This window comes from Tinamus guttatus, unplaced genomic scaffold (assembly GCF_059628265.1).
Source record: "Tinamus guttatus ecotype Peru unplaced genomic scaffold, ASM5962826v1 Tinamus_guttatus_pri_ptg000095l, whole genome shotgun sequence".
Taxonomy (NCBI): domain Eukaryota; kingdom Metazoa; phylum Chordata; class Aves; order Tinamiformes; family Tinamidae; genus Tinamus; species Tinamus guttatus.
The window spans coordinates 105631-126282 of NW_028288629.1; the positions used below are offsets into that span (position 1 = coordinate 105631).

The window sequence follows — 20652 nt, forward strand, 5'->3', positions numbered from 1 at the left end:
AAACAGTCCTTCATCTTTGCAGGGAGAGCTCAAGTGTCCGAGCACCAGTACCCAGTGGGACTTGGAGATGTCCCAGTGTCTCTGAGTGACCTGCGTGGGCTTGAGAGCTCTCGCAGGGACCTGCGGGAGAGCAGAGCCCCTCAGAGCTGCAGAGGGAGGCTGGGGACAGGGGACCACGGCACCTGGAATGGCACCAGCTGTGCAGGACTCTGGGACTGCAGTCCACCCACTTCTGAAAATCACTTCCCTTTTCAAGAACAAATGATCATGCCCAAGTCTAGTGTACTAAAACACAACAACGAAAAAAAGCGGAAAGTATAACACGTTTTTTGCTTTAATTCTTTCTCTTATTTTTTTTCTAGATTTGTTTTTAAACAAATTTTCTAAACGTTTTTGTTACCATCAGGCCTGTACCTGTAAGGTTTCTTTGTCCCACTCAGAGCCCAGTGCTCAGAAAAGCCCCCTGCCCTCAGCTGTCCCTGCCACCCCTCACTCTCTGCACAGAGCACGTCGCACTCGGAGGTGTCGTCCTCTCTTGACTGGTGCAGGAAGTTGGAGAGCAGCTTCAAGGAAATGCTCTGTTTTGGCATGGCCAACTTTGCACAAACAAAATCTACCCCAGTTACATCAATGCCCAGGGCCAGAAATAAATGACCCTTCCCCAGAAGAGCTCTGAACTCTTCCCTCATCCTGGCTCCCCTTTGACACCATCCTTGTGCTCCCCGTGTTGGTGCCCTCCCCGCTGCCTGCCTCTCCCTTCAGCCCCACTGCTCACCTCGCTCCCGCTCTCCTGCAAGCCTGAGAGCCCGTCTGCGGGCTGGGAACAGGCGTTCGCCTGCCGCTCCTTGTCCATGTTCAGGATACTCTCGTAGGGACCTGACAGTGACACCAAGGGGATCTGTTCCCTCCTGATGGAGCTGCTGTCCCCAGAGTGGGGAGCCTGGGGTCTTTGTCCCCAGCAAGAGCATGGTCACCATGGGGCCCGTCCCCTCACAGCGGCCTTATGGACATGATGCCACTGCCATCACAAAGCCCTGCTGGTTTCCATGGGGACGTTATTCTGATGCCCTGCTGGAGACCACCGAGACCCTATCACGATGCCTTTGTGAGGACTATGGAGATGCCATCATGATGCCTTGGTGGAGACCATGGAGAAAGACACCATCACAATGTTTTGGTGAAGACCATGGGGACCTCATCATTATTGCTTTTTCGAGATCTATAGCAGAGATCTTCACAAGGCCGTAGCTGTTGCTCTGCCCATTAATCCTCATACCAACAATCCTGACTGGCTCTCTGTCCATCCCTAAGCCTCGCTCCCTGCATCCCACTGCTCTCTCACCTGCACCTTTCCCTATCATTTCAGGCCATCACCTTCTCTCTCTTGCTGGAGTCTTCTTCTCCCCTGACTCACTCCCTATTTAAGGCTCTCCTCATCAGCTTGGCCAGCTGGTTGATAACCTTCGTGTTGGCAGATGGGAGGAGTCTCCTTCCAAATGAAATGTCACACCCGGTAGCTTTGCTGTCTTGCTGTGGGCTCAGCTCCAGATCTTCCTCCAAATCCTGCTAAAAAAGAAAAGGTAAAGTAAAAAAAAAAAAAAAGTCTTTGCTCGTTGTCCTCTCCATTTTCAGCTTGTAATAAGTGGGTATGAGTGTACAATAAAGCAATATGAATTATGATATTTGAAATGCAGAATTAAACCATGATTTCTTAGGGCGTTTCCCCTTCTTGCATGAGTGCATGCCCAGATCTGCAGGGATGCTGCTGCTGGAGGCAGGTTCTGTGCATCACTGTGCCAGAGCGAAGGCCACCCCAAGGACACCGGCTGAAGACTCCAAAGCCCATGGAGAGATCAGCAGGTTGTGAGGAAGCTCCAAAAGTGCCTTTGCCCACTTTGCCTGTTGACAGCACCAGCAGCACCTTTGCTGGGCCTATCTGGCCAATAACACAAGAAAGAAGATAGTCAAGGGGAGCCAGGCACCCAAAGACCATGCGAATGCCATAGGGACCATGGGTGTATGTGTGCAGGTGCTGTAGGTGGGCACATGGAGCACTTGTGACTGTCACACCTGCCTAGCCTGAGGGACAGGGCAGGATGGCAGATTTCTTGGAGCAATCTCTAGAAAAGTGAAGGTGCTATTGAAGAAGTCCCTGTTCATATAATCTAGCAGGGTGAGCAGGAATTCAGGGGAGGGGAGCTAGAAGGGTTTCAGAGTTCAGAGACCAGAGCACAGAGCTTGGAGTGATGTGCCTCCTCTTTTTGCAGCATTCTGCATGTAGTTGGGCCAGTTCTGCATGTAGGTGGGACAATTTTCCCTGCAGTCAGTGCTGGAATTCATTGATTAGGGTAGAAGTAGGAAACTCAGCATAGCCTGGGGCACTTGCCCAGCAAGCACTGCAATGAGGCATGGTTTTCCTGTGGGTGCCCTACTGTATCTGCTAGAGACACATGGTTGTGCTGGACACCCCAGGCATCTGGCAAGGCCCTGCCAGCATTTTTCTATGCCATCAGATTAAGTAGCTGCATTGAATTACCAGAACTGCTGCTTTATGCCAGAATCTTTCCATGCCTGGTCTTCATAGTTCCTGAGGCTGCTGTTGTATTTGGCATCTGGGGTCATTTCAGATGGGCAATGCAATTCTCCTGAGGCCCCCACCCTGATGCTCTGGGATGATGCAGGTCTCCGAGGAGCTGCAACAGAGCAAGTGGGTACTGGCACATGCCTTGGACCTCCTCAGTCTGTTCAACTGTCCCCAGGTGTTTGTGCAGGAGCCACTGACTCCCATCCTCCATCTCCACTGATTGCAATTGCAGCTTAGGCAAGGAGCTCTCTTGCAGATCTCTATGTTGTGCTCACTTCAGTTTTGAAAGGGGAATCACTTGACCTGCCTTTGGAGGTTGCAGGATTTTTTTGAATCCCACTTCATGCCAGGGAATTCTAGACCAGCCTGAGACGGGCAGAGTGACTCATCCCCTGAACCTACTGTGAGAGTGACAGAGCCCTGGAACAGGCTGCCCAGAGAGGTTGTGGAGTCTCCTTCTCTGGAGATCCTTAAAACCCGCCTGGATGCCACCCTGTGCCATGTGCTCTAGGTGTCCCTGCTGGAGCAGGGGGGTTGAACTTGATGATCTCTAGAGATCCCTTCCAATATTAACCATTCTGTGATTCTGTGAAGAGAGGACCATCAGAGGTTCCACAGGAGCACATTTCCATCTCTCCATCCATAGTCATGCTCTGATGAAAGGACTTGCAATGTTGGAAATAGTTGCTTTCCACTCAAAGGGAAGAGACAACAGGTGATTACTTCACTCTATTCCAGTGAACATTCCCCAGGAGGAGGGAGCACAAGGAACAGAGAAATTGGTGAGTGCAGCTGGGCCTCTGCTCCTGAGCGGGGCCAGGCTCCTGGGACGGAGGCAGCTCGTGGCAGCCTGGCAGCACTGCCCAGAGACAGCCGAGTGCAGGAGCAGCTCCTGTGCCAAGAGCAGCAGGGCTGCGGGCACTGCCTGCTGCTGCGGACAGCAGAGGAGAGAAGGCAGCGAGAGGGGAACGGCAGTGTGGAGCGGGAGCACACAGGAGACATACACAGCTCTTGACATGGTGAGTTTGTGCTTACAGCACAATGCTATGGAGCTTCTTGAAGGGACATAAGAACTCATCACACCCCATGGCTGGCAGCATTTTTCTCTTCTGGCTTCTGCAGTGCGGAAGAAGAGGAGCTGCTTGAGAGCAGGGATTCTCTAACATACCACCTAAGGGCAGGGCATCCTGCTGCCTTCCCCAACAGAAACGGCAGTGATGTGAAGCCAGGTTGTGCAGACAGGGTGAGAGGTCTGCACTTCAGAGCAGGGTCCCTGCACCCAAAGGTGCTGTGTGCCCGCAGCAGTGACTGTGTCGCCTGTGAAGGTCAGCGCTCAGCCTGCCCAGGGAGCTCCCCACAGCACTGAGGGGAGAAGTTCTGGGTGGGAGGATTATCCTCTACCAGGACAGGCTCCTTCTCCTGCTGGGAGGTGCTGCGGGGGTCAGCTCTGCTCACAGGTCTAGCTGTGAGCACATTTCAGGGGGCACTTTGCAAAAGGAAAGGCAAGGTAGACATTGAGATGGTGCTTAGAATTTCCTTCCACTTGGTAAGAGGAAAATGGAAACAAAACTGGCAGATTTGGACAAGACACTGAGACTCATTAAGAGATTCAAGGAGCAGTCAAAGAGTCTGCCAGGGACATCTGAATGTCCCCTCACCCATCCCTTAGTTCATAGACAGCACCAGCTTCTCCTGGGCTGCTGCATCAGGGTCTATCTGAGCTGCTCCTTAGCACCTGCAAACATGGGGGTGCCCCTGGACAGTCCCCTGCTCCTGGGAGGTTTCTGCAGGGAGAACTGGGCTCACTTGTGAGTGTCGTTGTCCTTCATGTGAGTGAGGTGCAAGTATATGACAGTGAGGGGCAAAGCTCAGAGATGAAGCAGGTCCCATGACAAAGTCCTAACAAGTTTTTTTTGTTTTGTTTTGTTTTGTTTTGTTTTGTTTTTTCCTTTTGGAATGCACAAGGGTTTATGCTGAGAACGATTGAAGCGCCAAAGATTTCTGCTCTATCAAAGAATGTTCCCACAGTGAGTAGGCGCCTTTGTGTGTTTGTGTGTGCACCATCATATATATTATTTATATGCACACTTATATATCAACAGACTCCTCCACTTATCCTTTTGCAGAGAAGACTTGATTTCAAAATGTTGAAGAGCCCTGCCGTAGAAGGGGTGGACATCATCTCCTGCAGGTTCTGTGCATCAAAGCTGCTCCTTCTCTCTGCAGTGCCTGGAATAAGGGTGCAGGGTGCAGGGTTAAAGGAGGCATGAGGACAGGGTCTATCTCTAGACCTCTCGACATGTAGAAAGGGAAAGGTCTATCCTTGTTTCCTTTTGACTGTTGTTCCCCATTGCTGGAGTGAGATCTGGTGTGGCAGACTCAGATACAAATATCTCTGTTGAGGAGGGCAAGACTGATAGGGGTGAATCCCTCACAAAGCTCTTCTCCTTCAGATGCAACTGGTGTGAGGGCTGTATTCAGCTCTTATGGTGGTGAATGGAGAATATTCCCCCTTGGTCTCTGGACTAAGTCCATTCCAAGCAATGCAATATGCCATTCCAAGGCATCTCCACAAATACCACTCAAAGACTAGTGCATCTATTTCCAGTTGCAGCAAAGCAGAAACAACTCCTCCAGAGCTATGGGGAGGAGGCCCTGCTGAGCTTGGCACACTCAGCCAGTTCAAAGTGGAGCACCAGAAAGGGAGCTGAAATAAGGGAGAGAGGAAATGTAGGGAGTTCCTTGAGAAACTGAAATGGTTTGGCTCAGAAAAGCCTGCCTTAACTTTCGGCTTTCTTTCCTTCCTTGGACAGGACTCCTGTGCCCCTAAGGAACTAATGTCCAACAGCAGCTCCCTCAATGAGTTCCTCCTCCTGCCATTCTCAGACAGGCGGGAGCTGCAGCTCTTGCACTTCTCGCTCTTCCTGGCCATCTACCTGGCTGCCCTCCTGGCCAACGGCCTCATCATCACAGCCGTAGCCTGCGACCACCGCCTCCACACCCCCATGTACTTCTTCCTCCTCAACCTGTCTGTCCTTGACCTAGGCTCCATCTCCACGACTGTTCCCAAAGCCATGGCCAATTCCCTGTGGAACACCAGGGACATTTCCTACTCGGAATGTGCTGCCCAGGTATTTTTCTTCATCTTCTTGTTTGGAGGAGAGTTTTCTCTCCTCACAGTCATGGCCTATGACCGCTATGTTGCCATCTGCAGACCCCTGCAATACAGGACCCTCATGGACAGCAGAGCTTGTGTCAAAATGGCAGCAGCTGCCTGGGCCAGTGGTTTCCTCAATGCTCTCCTGCACACTGGGAACACATTTTCCATGCCACTCTGCAAAGGCAACGTGGTGGAGCAGTTCTTCTGTGAGATCCCCCAGATCCTCAAGCTCTCCTGCTCACACTCCTACCTCAGGGAAGTTGGGCTCATTGGGGTTACTTTCTCTTTGGGCTTTGGGTGTTTCACTTTCATTGTGGTGTCCTACGTGCAGATCTTCAGAGCTGTGCTGAGGATCCCCTCTGAGCAGGGCCGGCACAAAGCCTTTTCCATGTGCCTCCCACACCTGGCCATGGTGTCCCTGTTTGTCATTACTGTATTGTTTGCCTACCTGAAGCCCCCCTCCATCTCCTCCCCACTTCTAGATATGGTTGTGTCCATTCTGTACTCGGTGGTGCCTCCAGCCCTGAACCCCCTCATCTACAGCATGAGGAACAAGGAGCTCAAGGGGGCACTGAAGAAATTCATCCAGTGGGAACAAGATAAATGATAACAACTGTTTCATTCACTCACCAGGGTATCTGGCATCAAGGCTGTATTTTATCCATTTCTTTTTTACTTCTCTCTTTTACATCCATCATAAAATAATAAATAATAAAATAAAGATACCTGGTTTTTGTCACGACTGCACAGGAATCTCTCATTTAGCACTTAAACATAGACCATGATAAAGCAGGAAGCCAGGCTTCCCCCTTCACTAGCAGAGAGGGGGGATTCTCTGAGCCGCTTCTTTGAGCTCTCTTGGATGTACCCAGTGCAGGGAGGAGAGTTTCTCTCTGCAGCGTCTTTCCCAGCACTGACACCAAGGGACCTCTGGGGTACAGAGTCACGGCGGGACAAGGGCAGGTGGGCTGAGACCAGGGGTCCAGTGTTGTTTAGGAGATCTCAGCTCTCGTGGCTATGGTTAGAGTGTGATCTCAAATCTCTCTAATATGACAGAAATGGCAAACAAGTGTCACCACAGGTTTCCATGATTCCATGCAAAGCTCCAACACAGAAAACTAAACATGAGTGAATTGAAGGAAAGTCTAGAGGCAGCCTTCCCATGGCAGTCCATCTTTCCTGAAGTCACATTCCAGGAGGGCAGCAAGACTTTCTCTATTTAGAGTTGTCCTCCTCATTTCCGTGCTGTCCTTCCATGCTTTATTCTGCAGATATGGCCCAGGAACTCTCATAACCTGGTAGCAATAGACTTGTTTTTCCTCGTACCCTGGAAGAACAGGCAGGACCAGTCCTTGGGCTCCCTTAAGCCACAGCTGCATTCCAGAATAACATTTCCAAAATAAAAGGGGATCTGCCCTATGATGGTCCTGAATCTGGCCTCTCTTCAGAAACGGGAATCAAAAAATATGGCAAAGCATGTCCAACCACAAATGGGCCTGCTCTTCTCCTTGTGAACTCCATGAGATCCAGGGGATTACCTCAGCTTTCAAGGGTGATCTGTTAGCCACAGTCTAGGGTTCATCTCTCAGTAACCACTGCAGACAGGCAATGGTCTCTGCATTGCCTGTGCCAGGCTGCCCCACACATGACTGTGCTGATGAGAGAACCCCCAGGGGATCTCCAGGCACAGGGTTTGCCTGGGAGTGGGCACTGAGTGCAGCTTTAACGAAACAGGGATGACTCACAGTGCAGGGACCAGAAGGTAGAGCACTAAACCCAGGTGCACATGGGGAAAGGAGGGCTCTGCAATTGCCAGAGAGGCAGTGGGGACCCAGGAGGCCCAGGGAAGGGGCAGTGGAGGGTGATTCCTGCACCCACAGTGAAACACCACAGCCTGGAGCTAGTGGCCACCCAAAGACATCTCCTGCCATTGCAATATTGTGAGGGCACTCTGAGTACCGTCAGACCTCAGCCACCAGTATCAGTGGCCACAAGGGCACACTGATGGCACATGGTCAATTTGTTGCCAACCACGATTTCCAGGTCCCTTTTTGTGGAGCTGCTCTCCAACAGGTCAACCCCCGGCCTGTCCTGGTGCATGGGGTTATTACTCCCTAGCTCTAAGACCCTGCACTTGCCCATGTTGAAGTTCATCAGATTCCTCTACCCCCAACTCTCCAGGCTTTCCAGGTCCCTCTTAAAGCCTGCATAGACCTCTGGGCTATCAGCCATTCCTCCCAGTTCTCTATCCTCAGAAAACTTGCTGAGGGTGCGCTCTGTCCCTTCAGGTCACTGATTAATAAACTGAACAGGTTTTGACTGACTCCTGATACCAACAGTTGCAGATCTCCAACTAGGCTCTGCACCACTGATCACAACCCTAAAGCCTAAACCCCAAACCCAGCTGCTCACATGGAGGTGACCTCACAGGTGCAAACCCACCACAACCCTGCTGCTGCCTGTGGCCTTCAGAGACAGCAGCTTCCTCAACCCCCTTCCCCACACAGGAACCACTGCTGCCCTCTCAGCTCCTCTCACCACAGAGACCCCCCACCCACCGCCCACGCCTGCCTGCCTGCTGCCGGCCAATCAGGCACTCACAAAGACATGACGTCACAGCGCCGTCCCGCCCAGCTCTCTGGCCCTGCCCTGCAGGGCAGCAATGGCCTCCCCAGCCCTTCCCCGCCAGGAGCCCAGCCCGGGCTCAGCAGCTGCTCCGCGGAGATGATCTCAGCAGCGCAGAGCCCCGCAGGGCCCGGCTGCTGCCCAATGAGGCGCTGCGGGAGCGGTGACCTCACAGTCACCAGGCAGAGCCAGCCCTGCTGCTGCCCAATCAGCTCTGCCCGCAGCGGGGCCCTCCCAAGCAGCAGCCACGCCCTCTCCCTGCAGCTGGCCTATCAGGGGCTGCGGCAGCAGTGACCTCCTCGTGCCCAGCGCAGCCATTGGCTGTGAGGCCCCGCGGGGCTCCTGGCTGTGCTGGGGGCTGTGCGGGACTGGGGCAGGGAGGGGAGCCCAGCTCGGGGCTGCGGGTGCTGGTGTGGGGGCCTGGGGGGCTGTGTGAGCTGCTGTGTTGGGCTCAGCCAGCACTGCCCACCCCGGCGTGGGGGAGAAGAGGGGCAGCCAGTGCCAGGGAAACCTGCCCTGGATTCTCTCCTTCTGCCCCCAGCACCCACACAAGGGTTGGAGCTGCCCCACGGGAGCCTTGGGGCTCAGGGAAGGCCCAGCCCCAGGAGTCCTGGCTGCCACATTGTCCCCTGAGCAAGGTGGGACCCTCAGGCAGGACTCCTGCGGCAGCCTCCAGCCCTGAGCAGCTACTGCCACAGCCCGGGATCCACAGGGGTCTTTGCAGTGACAGTTTCTGTGTGACACCTCGGGAAGTTGCTCCCGAAGCTGGGAGCCTTGGTGGAGAGCAGCAGGATCACTAGGAACAAGAAGTGAGGTCCAGGCTGTGGGTGTTGATCCAGCAGTCCCCATCGCACTCATCAGTCCCCATCTCATTTGATTCTATCAGCAGTTTGTGAGATGACCAGCTCCCTGCTCTGCAGCTGATGAAGCTGGCAAATATCCCTGCAACCTCCCTTCATGCTCTTCCTCATCTCTGCATAGTCCTGGAGACCATCTTAGCGAAGTGAAAACCCCATCTCCCTTGAATCCTGCCAGAGATTTGGCTTTCCAAGTCACTGCCAAAGGAAGGACTTCTTTGGGTTGCTCATTCAGTCTGTGGCAGCTCATAAGTGATGCTGTGAGCCCAGCTCTGCATGCCGGGGCTCTTGGCCCATTCTCTTCCCTGTCTCCTGTGCATCTACCTAAGTCTCCCATTCCCACATGTCCTGTTTAAAGTGACAATTTCTAACATCCCCTTTAGGGCACTATCTGGACACATTGCGACTCCTCCCGATACTCTGTTCACTCAGAGACCCAGCGGCTGGTTTGCCCTTTATGGAGGTTAAAGCTTGCTCTGTCTTTCTGCAGTCTGCCCCATTAGCCAAGTCCTTACTATATGTACGGATTGTATGGACTTAGCATACATTCAAAGAGTGTCATTATTTTCCATGAAACTATACCTTGCTCTTTTTTGTTTCCTTGTAACTTAAAGAAAATCCTCCTGTGCCTGTTGGCAGCCAGTTGTCTAAGTAAAGCAGGTGAGAATTGGGCAGGTGAGCTATAACATTGAGTGCAGACTTAGGTAGATTAGGCTGGCTTTCAGCAAGAGTGATTTAAATTCCCAAGAGGCTGATGAGAGAAATGGTCGGGCTGGGGAGGTGGGGAGAAAGATTGTGCATACAGTGCCTGATCTCTGGGACACGGCTTTTCCTACATGAGCTGCCTGCATTAGGAGTCACTCTGGATGCCTATGAAGTGGACGGTGTGCTGTCACCTATTCTTTAGAATAATAATAGAAAACTTTGAAAAGATGAAATACTTGTATATGATTGTTGTCTTCAGCTTTCAGCTACACTCCCCAAACCTCTCCAATTAGCCATGGACACTTGAAGGAAATTGCAGGGAGAGTCCTGGTTTATCAGGACTTTTTGCTTTTCAGTGAGCTCCATGCAGTACTTGGAGCTGAGTCCATGAGTTGCAGCTGTTGAAAGGAGATTGAAGAAATCAGTGAAAAAGTCAAAGTGAGAAGGAAACTCTGAAGTTTTGTAGAGCATTAATGGATCCCACTGAGGCCATTAACTACAACTCAGCAGGGGCTGATTAAAGCTAAAATATATAATCATTGGTAATAGTTAGGTAAATACTCAGGTGGCTCTGATGCCGAATACACCCTTGATGTGTTTTATCAAGGAAAATGGCAGAGCACAGGCAGAGAAACCCTGGGAAGGGAGATCCTTTCCTCCACGTGTTGCCCACGTCCTCCCTGGCATCATTGTTTGGGTAAGGGTGGGCAATGCTGAGTGCAGGACAAACACACGACACCTCCCAGGGTCCCCAGAAGGATAAAGGGGGCAAAGAAGTCCTGATGATTCGGGGTAGGCCTCGGTGAGAGACAGAACAGCCATAGTCAAGAGGATAAAGACCTCCATTCTGTTGGGGCCCTGGCAACGCCCTTGGCCATCTCTACCACAGGTCATCCTAGACCTGCTCCTATGTTCCTGGAGACTATGGACACCCAATCTGCTTCCCCAGCAAGTTCTCACAAGAGGTTCTCCTTCACTTCATTGAGGGTTTTTCCATCCTCAGTGGCTGTTTCTTGAAACACAAAGTCATTGGTGGTGACAGACTCGCTCTGGGTGCCCTGTAGCACCACTGCTCTACCCTTCAAGTGATATTTCTTCATCCTATTGCCCAATCTGAGCTTCCCAAGCTGTATTTTGGTCCCGTTTCACTTTTCATGCGGCTTCCCACTACCAAGGAAATCTCTTGGCAGCCCCACAATGTGGGGACCAATATAACCTTGTGTGTTACGACAGAGTGGAACATGAGGAACTGAAGTGCCCGGGCCTGAACGACAGGCCCGAGTCGGGGTTGACTTAGAGATGAATACGGTGCTGCCTTTGCAGTACAAAACACTCACCTGTAGAATTGTTCATGCCAGCTTGCATGGAGGCTTATTAAACTGTAGCTTTTTTAAGCTCTCGTGCAGCTGTATTTGACCTTGAAGGGAACCCTCCCATCCGAGGCCTGGGCTCTGACCAGATCCCCATCCCACACGATACGGAAAGTATGCCACATCAGATGTCACCGCTCACAAACAAAATGCAAGTTATCATGATTTGCTGATTTGGCTCTATAAAAGATGGACACACTTGCTGCGATTTTGGAGACCTCACGGGTGGATGCACCACGTAAGACCTCCCAGTTGCCGGGAAGGTTCTCCAAATCCTCACCACAAGAGGGACTCCCCAGTGACTGCGGATCTGTATGACAGTAACATATTTAGGCAATTGGTGATGTATCTTTTAATCACTATTCTCTTTCTCGTATACTCATGGTTAGGTGCATTACCTTGCTTATTTTGTCTGATGCTAAAATCAGTGTGCAATAAGCTCCTTTGGTTAAATATATCATTCTGTACTGCCTTAATTTTAATTGTGAAATCAGACCATTGTTTCCAGTGGGGTCTGGTTCTTTCTGTCGCGCCGTCTGCCGACTGCTCCAGAGCTGTGCCGGTGCTCTTCTTTCTCATCGTGCACCTTTGCCTGCGCCAAGCCCTGGGCCCTTATGGCCCTGAGTAGCAAGTGTGCATTACAAGCAGGATGCAAATTATTGCCTGATGATTTTTAAAAGAAGGGAAAGATGCCTCTTCTCTTGCTGCTCTCCAAGAAAAAGCAGCCCAGCCTGATGCAGGCAATGCCTGTAACAAGACCAAGCAAGGTAGAGCAAGGTCCTTCCTTGCGCTCCGCTTCTTCTATTCCCAGTTGTCACTTTGACCATGCAGGTGGCAGGTGAAGTTGTCTGAGGTGTGAAACACAGGAATAACACCAGAGGAGAAACTGCCACTTGTGCACTTTGAGATGTGATCGTGACACATGCAATGGTGCAGCGTGACAAACAGAGAAGGGGTAAAGGGAAGCAAGCTAACCATCAGGAGGCATGAAAGCAGTGCGAGATGCAGTGTCATAAATGCAGCATTCCAATGTGAGCCCCTTTTTGCATCTATCAGGCGGTGCTCAGAGAGTCTCTGATGTGTGAAGGTCACTTGCCAAGGGCCAGAGGTACAAGCAGTGTAACTGGAGGGACTCGATTTCTCCAGTTCATGGAGCTCTGTCGGACGTGGGCACTGAACAGTGCAAGAGAGTCCCCCCAGAGCCCATGGTTTTGTGGGTGTCCAGTTTGCTGAAGTGAGTGCTACTCAGATCCTCCTCCAGCAAGGGAAAGTCTTCCTTTCTCCATTTCTCCATGGTCTCCAGGGCCTAGGATTCCTGAGGGTCACTCTTAGAGCTAAAGCCTGCAGCAAAGGTGGCCTTTTCTGTGTCCTCTCTCACCAGGGCTCTTGACCCATTTAGCAGAAGGCCCGTATTTTCCATAATCAGCCTTTTGTTCCTGCTGTAGTGCTCTATTGTATTTTAAATAATTATTTATTATTATTTTATTCTGGAAGTTAAGAGTAAACATTCATAAAGAAATAAATGAGAGCACATGTTTCATGCCAAGTACATGGGAATGACAAGTGACTGCACACAGGACAGTTTTTGGCACTGATATTGTAACCATTGGGGATGTTTCCTCAGCGCTTCCTTGAGCTCCTTGTTCCTCATGCTGTAGTCAAGGGGGTTCAGTGCTGGAGGAACCACTGAGTACAGAATGGTCAGTACACAGAGATCCAGAGCTGGGAAGGATATGGAGGGGGGAGAGGGGGGAATAAAGTGGCTAAGGGTGACATTTCAGTGCTCCTGTGACCAGGGGTAGGAGTCAGACTCAACCAAATGGGTATCACAACCTCTAATCCCTCCAGGGGACTGCAGGTGACTGCACAGTCCAGGGCATCCGGACTGCAGAGCATTTCCAAGGGTGCTCGTTGTGTCCAGTTGTGCCTATACATCCTGCCCCTGGTATTTGATAGATGGTGACCCAGAGGGCTCTCCGTTCTCCCTTCTTCCTGACAGTTGAGTACTCACTGCCTCTCCTGAGACTGCAGAGTCCTCTTTTGTCTGCAAATACCCAGTGCTTTACCTCTAAGAAACTCCATCTTTGAGGACCTCTCCCTTTATGAGGCTCTACTCACAGTCCATCCCAGGCATATGCTGTCCCAGGAGGATCTCTGTGCTCTCCTGACACCTCCAGCTTCCCCTCCATGAGAACAGCCGTCTGACACTGTGTCTTAATACGTAGGAGAGCTGTGCATGTGTAAATCCATGACCATTCAGCGTCTCCACTATCCTTGGACTCTGATAGGGGAATTCTCAAACCAGCCCTTGGTCTCTGAAAGATTGTTACATGATTCTGAGCTCTGTGTTGCTGAACCCATGGAGAATCCTGTGCAGCAGGCCCTTGAGTGGTGCAAGTCCTTGGGCCTATTCTTGACACCATCTTTGGAGGAAAAGCCCAGTTTTCACACACTGTACTGATAGAAATTACTTTATTACAGAGACTGTTGGGATTACTGTTAGGGAGCCAGTCCTTGTCCAGCATTCAACACAATTGAGGGTATCAGGTGAGACAGAGCAGGCACCGTAAAAAGGGGAATGAATACAAGTAGTTGTGTAGCAACACAATAACAATTATTATCACTAGAAAAAGTCATAATAAAAATAACATGAAGAAACAATGCTCAATCCAGGTATGGGGTACAGAAAGAGTCATTTGTGGAGAGATGTGGAAAAATTACCACTGCTTAAAAAGGTCCATGAAATCACTTTCCTAATGGCATCCTTGAGCTCCTTGTTCCTCATGCTGTAGATGACGGGGTTCAGTGCTGGAGGCACCACCGAGTACAGAACAGCCAGCACCAGATCCAGAGATGGGGAGGAGATGGAGGGGGGCTTCAAGTAGACAAATGCACATGTGCTGACAAACAGGGAGACCACGGCCAGGTGCGGGAGGCACATGGAAAAGGCTTTGTGCCGGCCCTGCTCTGAGGGGATCCTCAGCACAGCTCTGAAGATCTGCACGTAGGACACCACAATGAAAGTGAAACACCCAAAGACTAAACAGGCACTAACCACAATAATCCCAGCTTCCCTGAGGTAGGATTCTGAGCAGGAGAGCTTAAGGATCTGTGGGATCTCACAGAACTGCTCCACCATGTTGCCTTGGCAGAGGGGTAGGGAAAATGTGTTCCCAGTGTGCAGGAGAGCATAGAGAAAGCCACTGGCCCAGGCAGCTGCTGCCATTTTGACACAAGCTCTGCTGCCCAGGAAGGTCCCATAGTGCAGGGGTCTGCAGATGGCAACATAACGGTCATAGGCCATGACTGTGAGGAGAAAAAACTCTGCTGAAAACAAGAAGACCGTGAAAAATATCTGGGCAGCACATTCCGAATAGGAAATGGCCCTGGTGTTCCACAGGGAATTGGCCATGGCTTTGGGAACAGTTGTGGAGATGGAGCCCAGGTCGAGGAGGGAGAGGTTGAGGAGAAAGAAGTACATGGGGGTGTGGAGGCGGTGGTCACAGGCTATGGCTGTGATGATGAGGCCGTTGGCCAGGAGGGCAGCCAGGTAGATGGCCAGGAAGAGCGAGAAGTGCAAGAGCTGCAGCTCCCGCGTGTCTGTGAATGGCAGGAGGAGGAACTCGCTGAAGGAGCTGCTGTTGGACATTAGTTCCTTCGGGGCCCAGGAGTCCTGTCCAAGGAAGGGAAGAAAGCCAAAGTTAAGCCAGGCTTTTCTGAGCCAAACCATCTCACTTTCTCAAGGAACTCCCCACATTTCCTCTCTCCCTTATTTCAGCTCCCTTTCTGGTGCTCCACTTTGAACTGGCTGAGTGTGCCAAGCTCAGCAGGGACTCCTGCCCATAGCTCTGGAGGAGTTGTTTCTGCTTTGCTGCAGGTGGAAATAGATGCACTAGTCTTTGAGTGGTATTTGTGGAGATGCCTTGGAATGGCATATTACATTTCTTGGAATGGACTTAGTCCAGAGACCAAGTGGGAATATTCTCCATTCACCAGTATGAGAGCTGAATACAGCCCTCACACCAGTTGCATCTGAAGGAGAAGAGCTCTGTGAGGGATTCACCCCCATCAGTCTTGCCCTCCTCAACAGAGATATTTGTATCTGAGTCTGCCACACCAGATCTCACTCCAACAACGGGGAACAACAATCAAAAAGAAACAAGGATAGACCTTACCCTTTCTATATGTCAAGATGTCTAGCAATAGACCTTGTCCTCATGCCTCCTTTGACCCTGCACCCTGCACCCTTATTCCAGGCACTGCAGAGAGAAGGAGTAGCTTTGATGCACACAAGCTGCAGGAGACAATGTCCACCCCTTCTATGGCAGGGCTCTTCAACATTTAGAATTCAAATCTTCTCTGCAAAAGAACAAGTGGAGGAGTCTGATGATATATAAGTGTGCGTATAAATAATATATATGATGGTGCACACACATACACACAAAGGTGCCTCCTCACTGTGGGAACATTATTTGATAGAGCAGAAATCTTTGGCGCTTCAATCGTTCTCAGCATAAACCCTTGTGCATCCCAAAAGGAAAGAAAAAAAAAAAAAAAACTTGTTAGGACTTTGTCATGGGACCTGCTTCATCACTGAGCCTTGCCCCTCACTGTCGTGTGCTTGCACCTCACTCACATGAAGGACAACGACACTCACAAGTGAGCCCAGTTCTCCCTGCAGAAACCTCCCAGGAGCAGGGGACTGTCCAGAGGCACCCCCATGTTTCCAGGTGCTAAGGAGCAGCTTAGATAGACCCTGATGCAGCAGCCCAGGAGAAGCTGGTGCTGCCTATGAACTAAGGGATGGCTGAGGGGACATTCAGATGTCCTTGGCAGACTCTTTGGCTGCTCCTTGAATATCTTAATGAGTTTCAGTCTCTTGTTCCAATCTGCCAGTTTTGTTTCCATTGTCCTCTTACCAAGTGGAAGGAAATTCTAAGCACCATCTCAATGCCTGCCTTGCCTTTCCTTTTGCAAAGTGTTCCCTGAAATGTGCTCACAGTTAGACCTGTGAGCAGAGCTGACCCCCGCAGCACCTCCCAGCAGGAGAAGGAGCCTGTCCTGGTAGAGGATAATCCTCCCACCCAGAACTTCTCCCCTCAGTGCTGTGGGGAGCTCCCTGGGCAGGCTGAGCGCTGACCTTCACAGGCGACACAGTCACTGCTGCGGGCACACAGCACCTTTGGGTGCAGGGACCCTGCTCTGAAGTGCAGACCTCTCACCCTGTCTGCACACCCCGGCTTCACATCACTGCCGTTTCTGTTGGGGAAGGCAGTAGGATGCCCTGCCCTTAGGTGGTAGGTTAGAGAATCCCTGCTCTGACGCAGCTCCTCTTCCTCTGCACTGGAAAAGCCAGAAGAAAGAAGAGAAAAATGCTGCCAGCCATGGGTGTGATGGGTTCTTATGTCCCCTTCAAGAAGCTCCATAGCATTGTCCTGTAAGCAAAAACTCACCATGTCAAGAGCTGTGAAGGTCTCCTGTGTGCTTCCGCTCCACACTGCCGTTCCCCTCTCGCTGCCTTCTCTCCTTCCCTGTCCTCAGCAGCAGGCAGTGCCCGCAGCCCTGCTGCTCTTGGCACAGGAGCTGCTCCTGCACTCGGCTGTCTCTGGGCAGTGCTGCCAGGCTGCCATGAGCTGCCTCCGTCCCAGGAGCCTGGCCCCGCTCAGGAGCAGAGGAACAGCTGAACTCACCAATTTCTCTGTCCCTCGTGCTCCCTCCTCCTGGGAAATGTTCACTGGAATAGACTGAAGTAATCACTTGTTGTCTCTTCCCATTGAGTGGAGAGCAGCTATTTCCAACATTGCAAGTTCTATCATCAGAGGATCGCTACCTACGAGAGATAAAAATATGCTCCTGTGGAACCCCCGATTCTCATCTCTGACCTAGGCAGGACACCTAGTTAGGACAAGAAGGGAGTTCCTTGACGCATGGTTCAGGGATTGACTCAGATATGTCAGTCTGGGCATCTCATGCTGGTCTAGAAGTCCCTGGCATGAAGTGGGATTCATAAAACTCCTGTGAGCTCCACAGGCAGGTCAAGTGATTCTCCTTGCCACAACTGAAGTGAGCACAACACAGAGGTCTGCAAGAGAGCTCTCTGTCTAAGCTGCAATTGCAGTCACTGGAGATGGAGGATGAGAGTCAGTTGATCACACACAAACACTGCCTGGTGACAGTCCAAAAGACTGAGGAGGTCCAAGGCCTGTGCCAGTGCCCACCTGCTCTCATGCGGCTCCTGGGAGACCTGCATCATCCTAGAGGATCGGGTCGGGGGGCCAATGGGGAATTGCCTTGCCCATCTGAAATGATCCCAGATGCCAAATACAATGGCAGCCCTAGGAACTATGAAGATGAGGCTTAGAAAGATATAGCAGTAAGCAGCAGCTCTGGTAATTCAGTGCAGATCCTTGATTTGATGGCATAGAAAATTGCTGGCAGGGCCTTGTCAGATGCTTGGGGTGTCCAGCACAATCACATGTCTCTGGCAAATGCAGCAGGGCACCTGCAGGAAAATCATGTCCCTTGGCAAGGGCTCCAGGGCATCCTGCATTTCCATGCAGTAGCCAAAGACATTCCAGCACTGTCTGTAGAGAAAGCCCATCCCGTCTACATCCAGGGTACTGCATAAATGGGAGGCATCCTCACCCCGCTGTGTCTGTGCTCCAGTCTCTGCCCTCTCAAACCCTTCTAGCTCTCCTCTCCTGCCAGATGTTATGAACAAGGCCTAGGCTAATGAGGGCCTCAGAGTGGATGGAGCACCGGCTACCAAGGCCTAGCGACTTCTTCAGCAGCACCTTCACTTTCCTAGAGATTGCTTCAAGAGATCTGCCATCCTGCCCTGTCCCTCAGGCTAGGCAGGTGTGACAGTCACAAATGGTCCATGTGCCCACCTACAGCACCTGCACACACACACACCCATGGTCCCTACGGCACTGGCACGGCCTTTGGGTGCCTGGCACTCCCTAGATATACCCCTTCCCCTGCCTGGTGGCCTGATGGAGCCAGTAAAGGTGCTGCTGGTGCTGTCCATGGGCCAGAGTGGGCAAAAGCACTTTTGGAGCTTCCTCATAATCTGCTGCTCTGTCCATATGCTTTGGGGTCTTCAGCCAGTGCTGTTGTGGTTGCCTTTGTTCTGGAACAGAGCACTGATGCACAGATTATGCCTCCAGCAGCAGCATCCCTGCACATCTGGGCATGCACTGATGCAAGAAGGAGAACGTGTCCTAAATATTCATGATTTAATTCTGCATTTCATATACTATAATTCATATTGCTTTCATGTACCCTCATACCAGCTTATTACAAGATGAAATTGGAGAGGACAAATAGCAAGGGTCTTTCCGCTCTCCCTCGCTTTTTTCTCTTCTTTTTCTTTTCTTTTTTTTTTTTTTTTCAGTAGGAGTTGGAGGAGGAGTTGGAGCTGAGCCCATGGCAGGGCAGCAAGGCTGCAGGTTGTCACATATCCTTTGGATGGAGGCTCTTCCCATCTGCTGGCCTGATGGTCATCAGCCAGGTGGCCAAGACGGTGAGGAGAGCCTTAAACTGGGAGTGACTCAGGGGAGAAGATTCCAGCAAGAGTGAGGAATTGATGGCCTGGGATGGCAGGGAAATGTGCAAGTGATGTGGACAAAGGAAACCCTGGAGAGAGCAGTGGGATGCAGGGAGCTCTGCTTAGGGATGGACAGAGAGCCTGTCAGGATTGTAGGGATGAGGATTAGTGGGCAGAGCAACAGAGCTGGCCTTGTGTAGATCTCTACTATGGATCTCTAGAAAGACATCATGATGGGATCCCCATGGTTTTCACCAAGACATTGTGATGGCGTCTTTCTCCATGGTCTCCACCAAGGAATCATGATGGGACCTCCATAGTCCCCACAAAGGCATCATGATGGGGTCTGCCATGGTGTCCAGCAGGGCATGATGATAGGGTCCCCATGGAAACCACCAGGGCTTTGTGATGGCAGTGGTAGCCTGCCCATAAGGCCATTGTGAGCGGGTGGTCCCCATGGTGACCATGTTCTTTTTGGGGGCCAAGGCCCCAGGCTCCCCACTCTGAGGAGAGCAGCTCCAAGCAGCTCTGAAGGGTGGAGGACCTCAGGAAAGGCAGCCATTAAGTACGCATCTGGGAAGGGGAAGGGGAAGGGGAAGAAGAGAGAGGCTGCAAAGGAGGAAGTCAGAAATATTGTCTGGTAAAGTAAGGATAGTTTGGGGAAAGCCAAATCTCCCTGCTCCTGCTTCAGTGAGAGTAAAAGAATGAAGAAGGAAAATGTGGGCTCATGGCTGAATGGGACTGGGATTCTAGCAAGTGCAGCCCTGCTTGGCTTCAGTCAACCTTCACCAGCAAGGTGAAGCCTGAGAAATGTCTGAAAGGGGCACCTGGAGAGGTCACTTCTCTGTCCTTGCCCTGGCAAGTGTGTGCCCTGGGCAGACCTATGGGGTTGCCTGGGGTTGGGGCTTGGTTTGAGGGTTTGGTGTTTGGTAAGACAGGATCAAAGGCCTGTGGGATGAAAGAGCACAAAGTCTGAGCACAGGCTGAGATGAGGGTGAGCCTCAGCTCCATGAGAACTGCTGTGAGCTGCTCTTTGTGTAGAAGTGGGGTGGAGGACAGTCTGTGGCAGAAGAAAGTCTTCCTCCTGGAGGCACCAAAGCAGGCTTGCTGTTCTTCAGTTCCTCAGCAGGGTTTCGTGCACTGTGCTGCTTAAGAGAGAGATGACAGGCCAGAAAAGAGCAAAGGTGCCCTTATCACAAATCCTCCTGAGAACTTTATCTAGGAATCTGCTTCCTGCCTTACTTCATTGCCATGGTCAATGTTGTGCACCAACATAGTGCTGCCAAATAAGAAGAATTAAAATGTATTTCATAATGTTAAAAATGGCCCAAAGTTTTGGAAGGGATAATTTTTGTTATTCTATGAGAATGTTCTGACTTATGACTAAAATCTGCTGTAGGGGTTGGATTCAATTTGATCACATAGAGAGGCTGGTGCTGCTGGAGATTCCCTGGGGCAGTTGTGTTCCCCTGTGGTGCTGAAATCAATTTATTCCCCTGCATTGACTAGAAAGGGAATTCCAGACAACTGCATTTGACAGAGGCAACTACATGGATGGGGTCTGACACTTATCACTTTGAAAGTCAGCTTTGATTCAGATGATCTGCACATCTGCACTTTCCATGGTTTGAGTATTCCTTCTCGCCCTGGCCTTTATTGTTCAGACACCTCTCAACTCTTCCCTTGCTGCTTTGAGCTTCAGAGAGTCTTTCAGGAGACTCTTGTTGTCTCTTAACCAGCTCCTTCACCGTGTGTCTATCCAGCCTTTACTAACTGTTTGTGAAAAGAGGTTCAAGGAAGGT

The 20652-nt window shown here is 51.1% G+C and overlaps 2 protein-coding genes across 2 annotated transcripts; one reads left to right on the forward strand and one right to left on the reverse strand.

Moving 5' to 3' along the window:
- The first annotated feature begins 5421 nt into the window (after positions 1 to 5421).
- Positions 5422 to 6351, forward strand: LOC148595470 (olfactory receptor 14J1-like). The gene has a single exon (XM_088520623.1). The coding sequence runs from the start codon at positions 5422 to 5424 to the stop codon at positions 6349 to 6351; it is 930 nt and encodes a 309-aa protein (XP_088376749.1).
- Positions 6352 to 13993: 7642 nt separating this feature from the next.
- On the reverse strand, positions 13994 to 14950 carry LOC148595471 (olfactory receptor 14C36-like). Its single transcript, XM_088520625.1, has one exon. It carries the CDS (start codon positions 14948 to 14950, stop codon positions 13994 to 13996), a length of 957 nt encoding a protein of 318 aa, XP_088376751.1.
- Positions 14951 to 20652: the final 5702 nt, after the last annotated feature.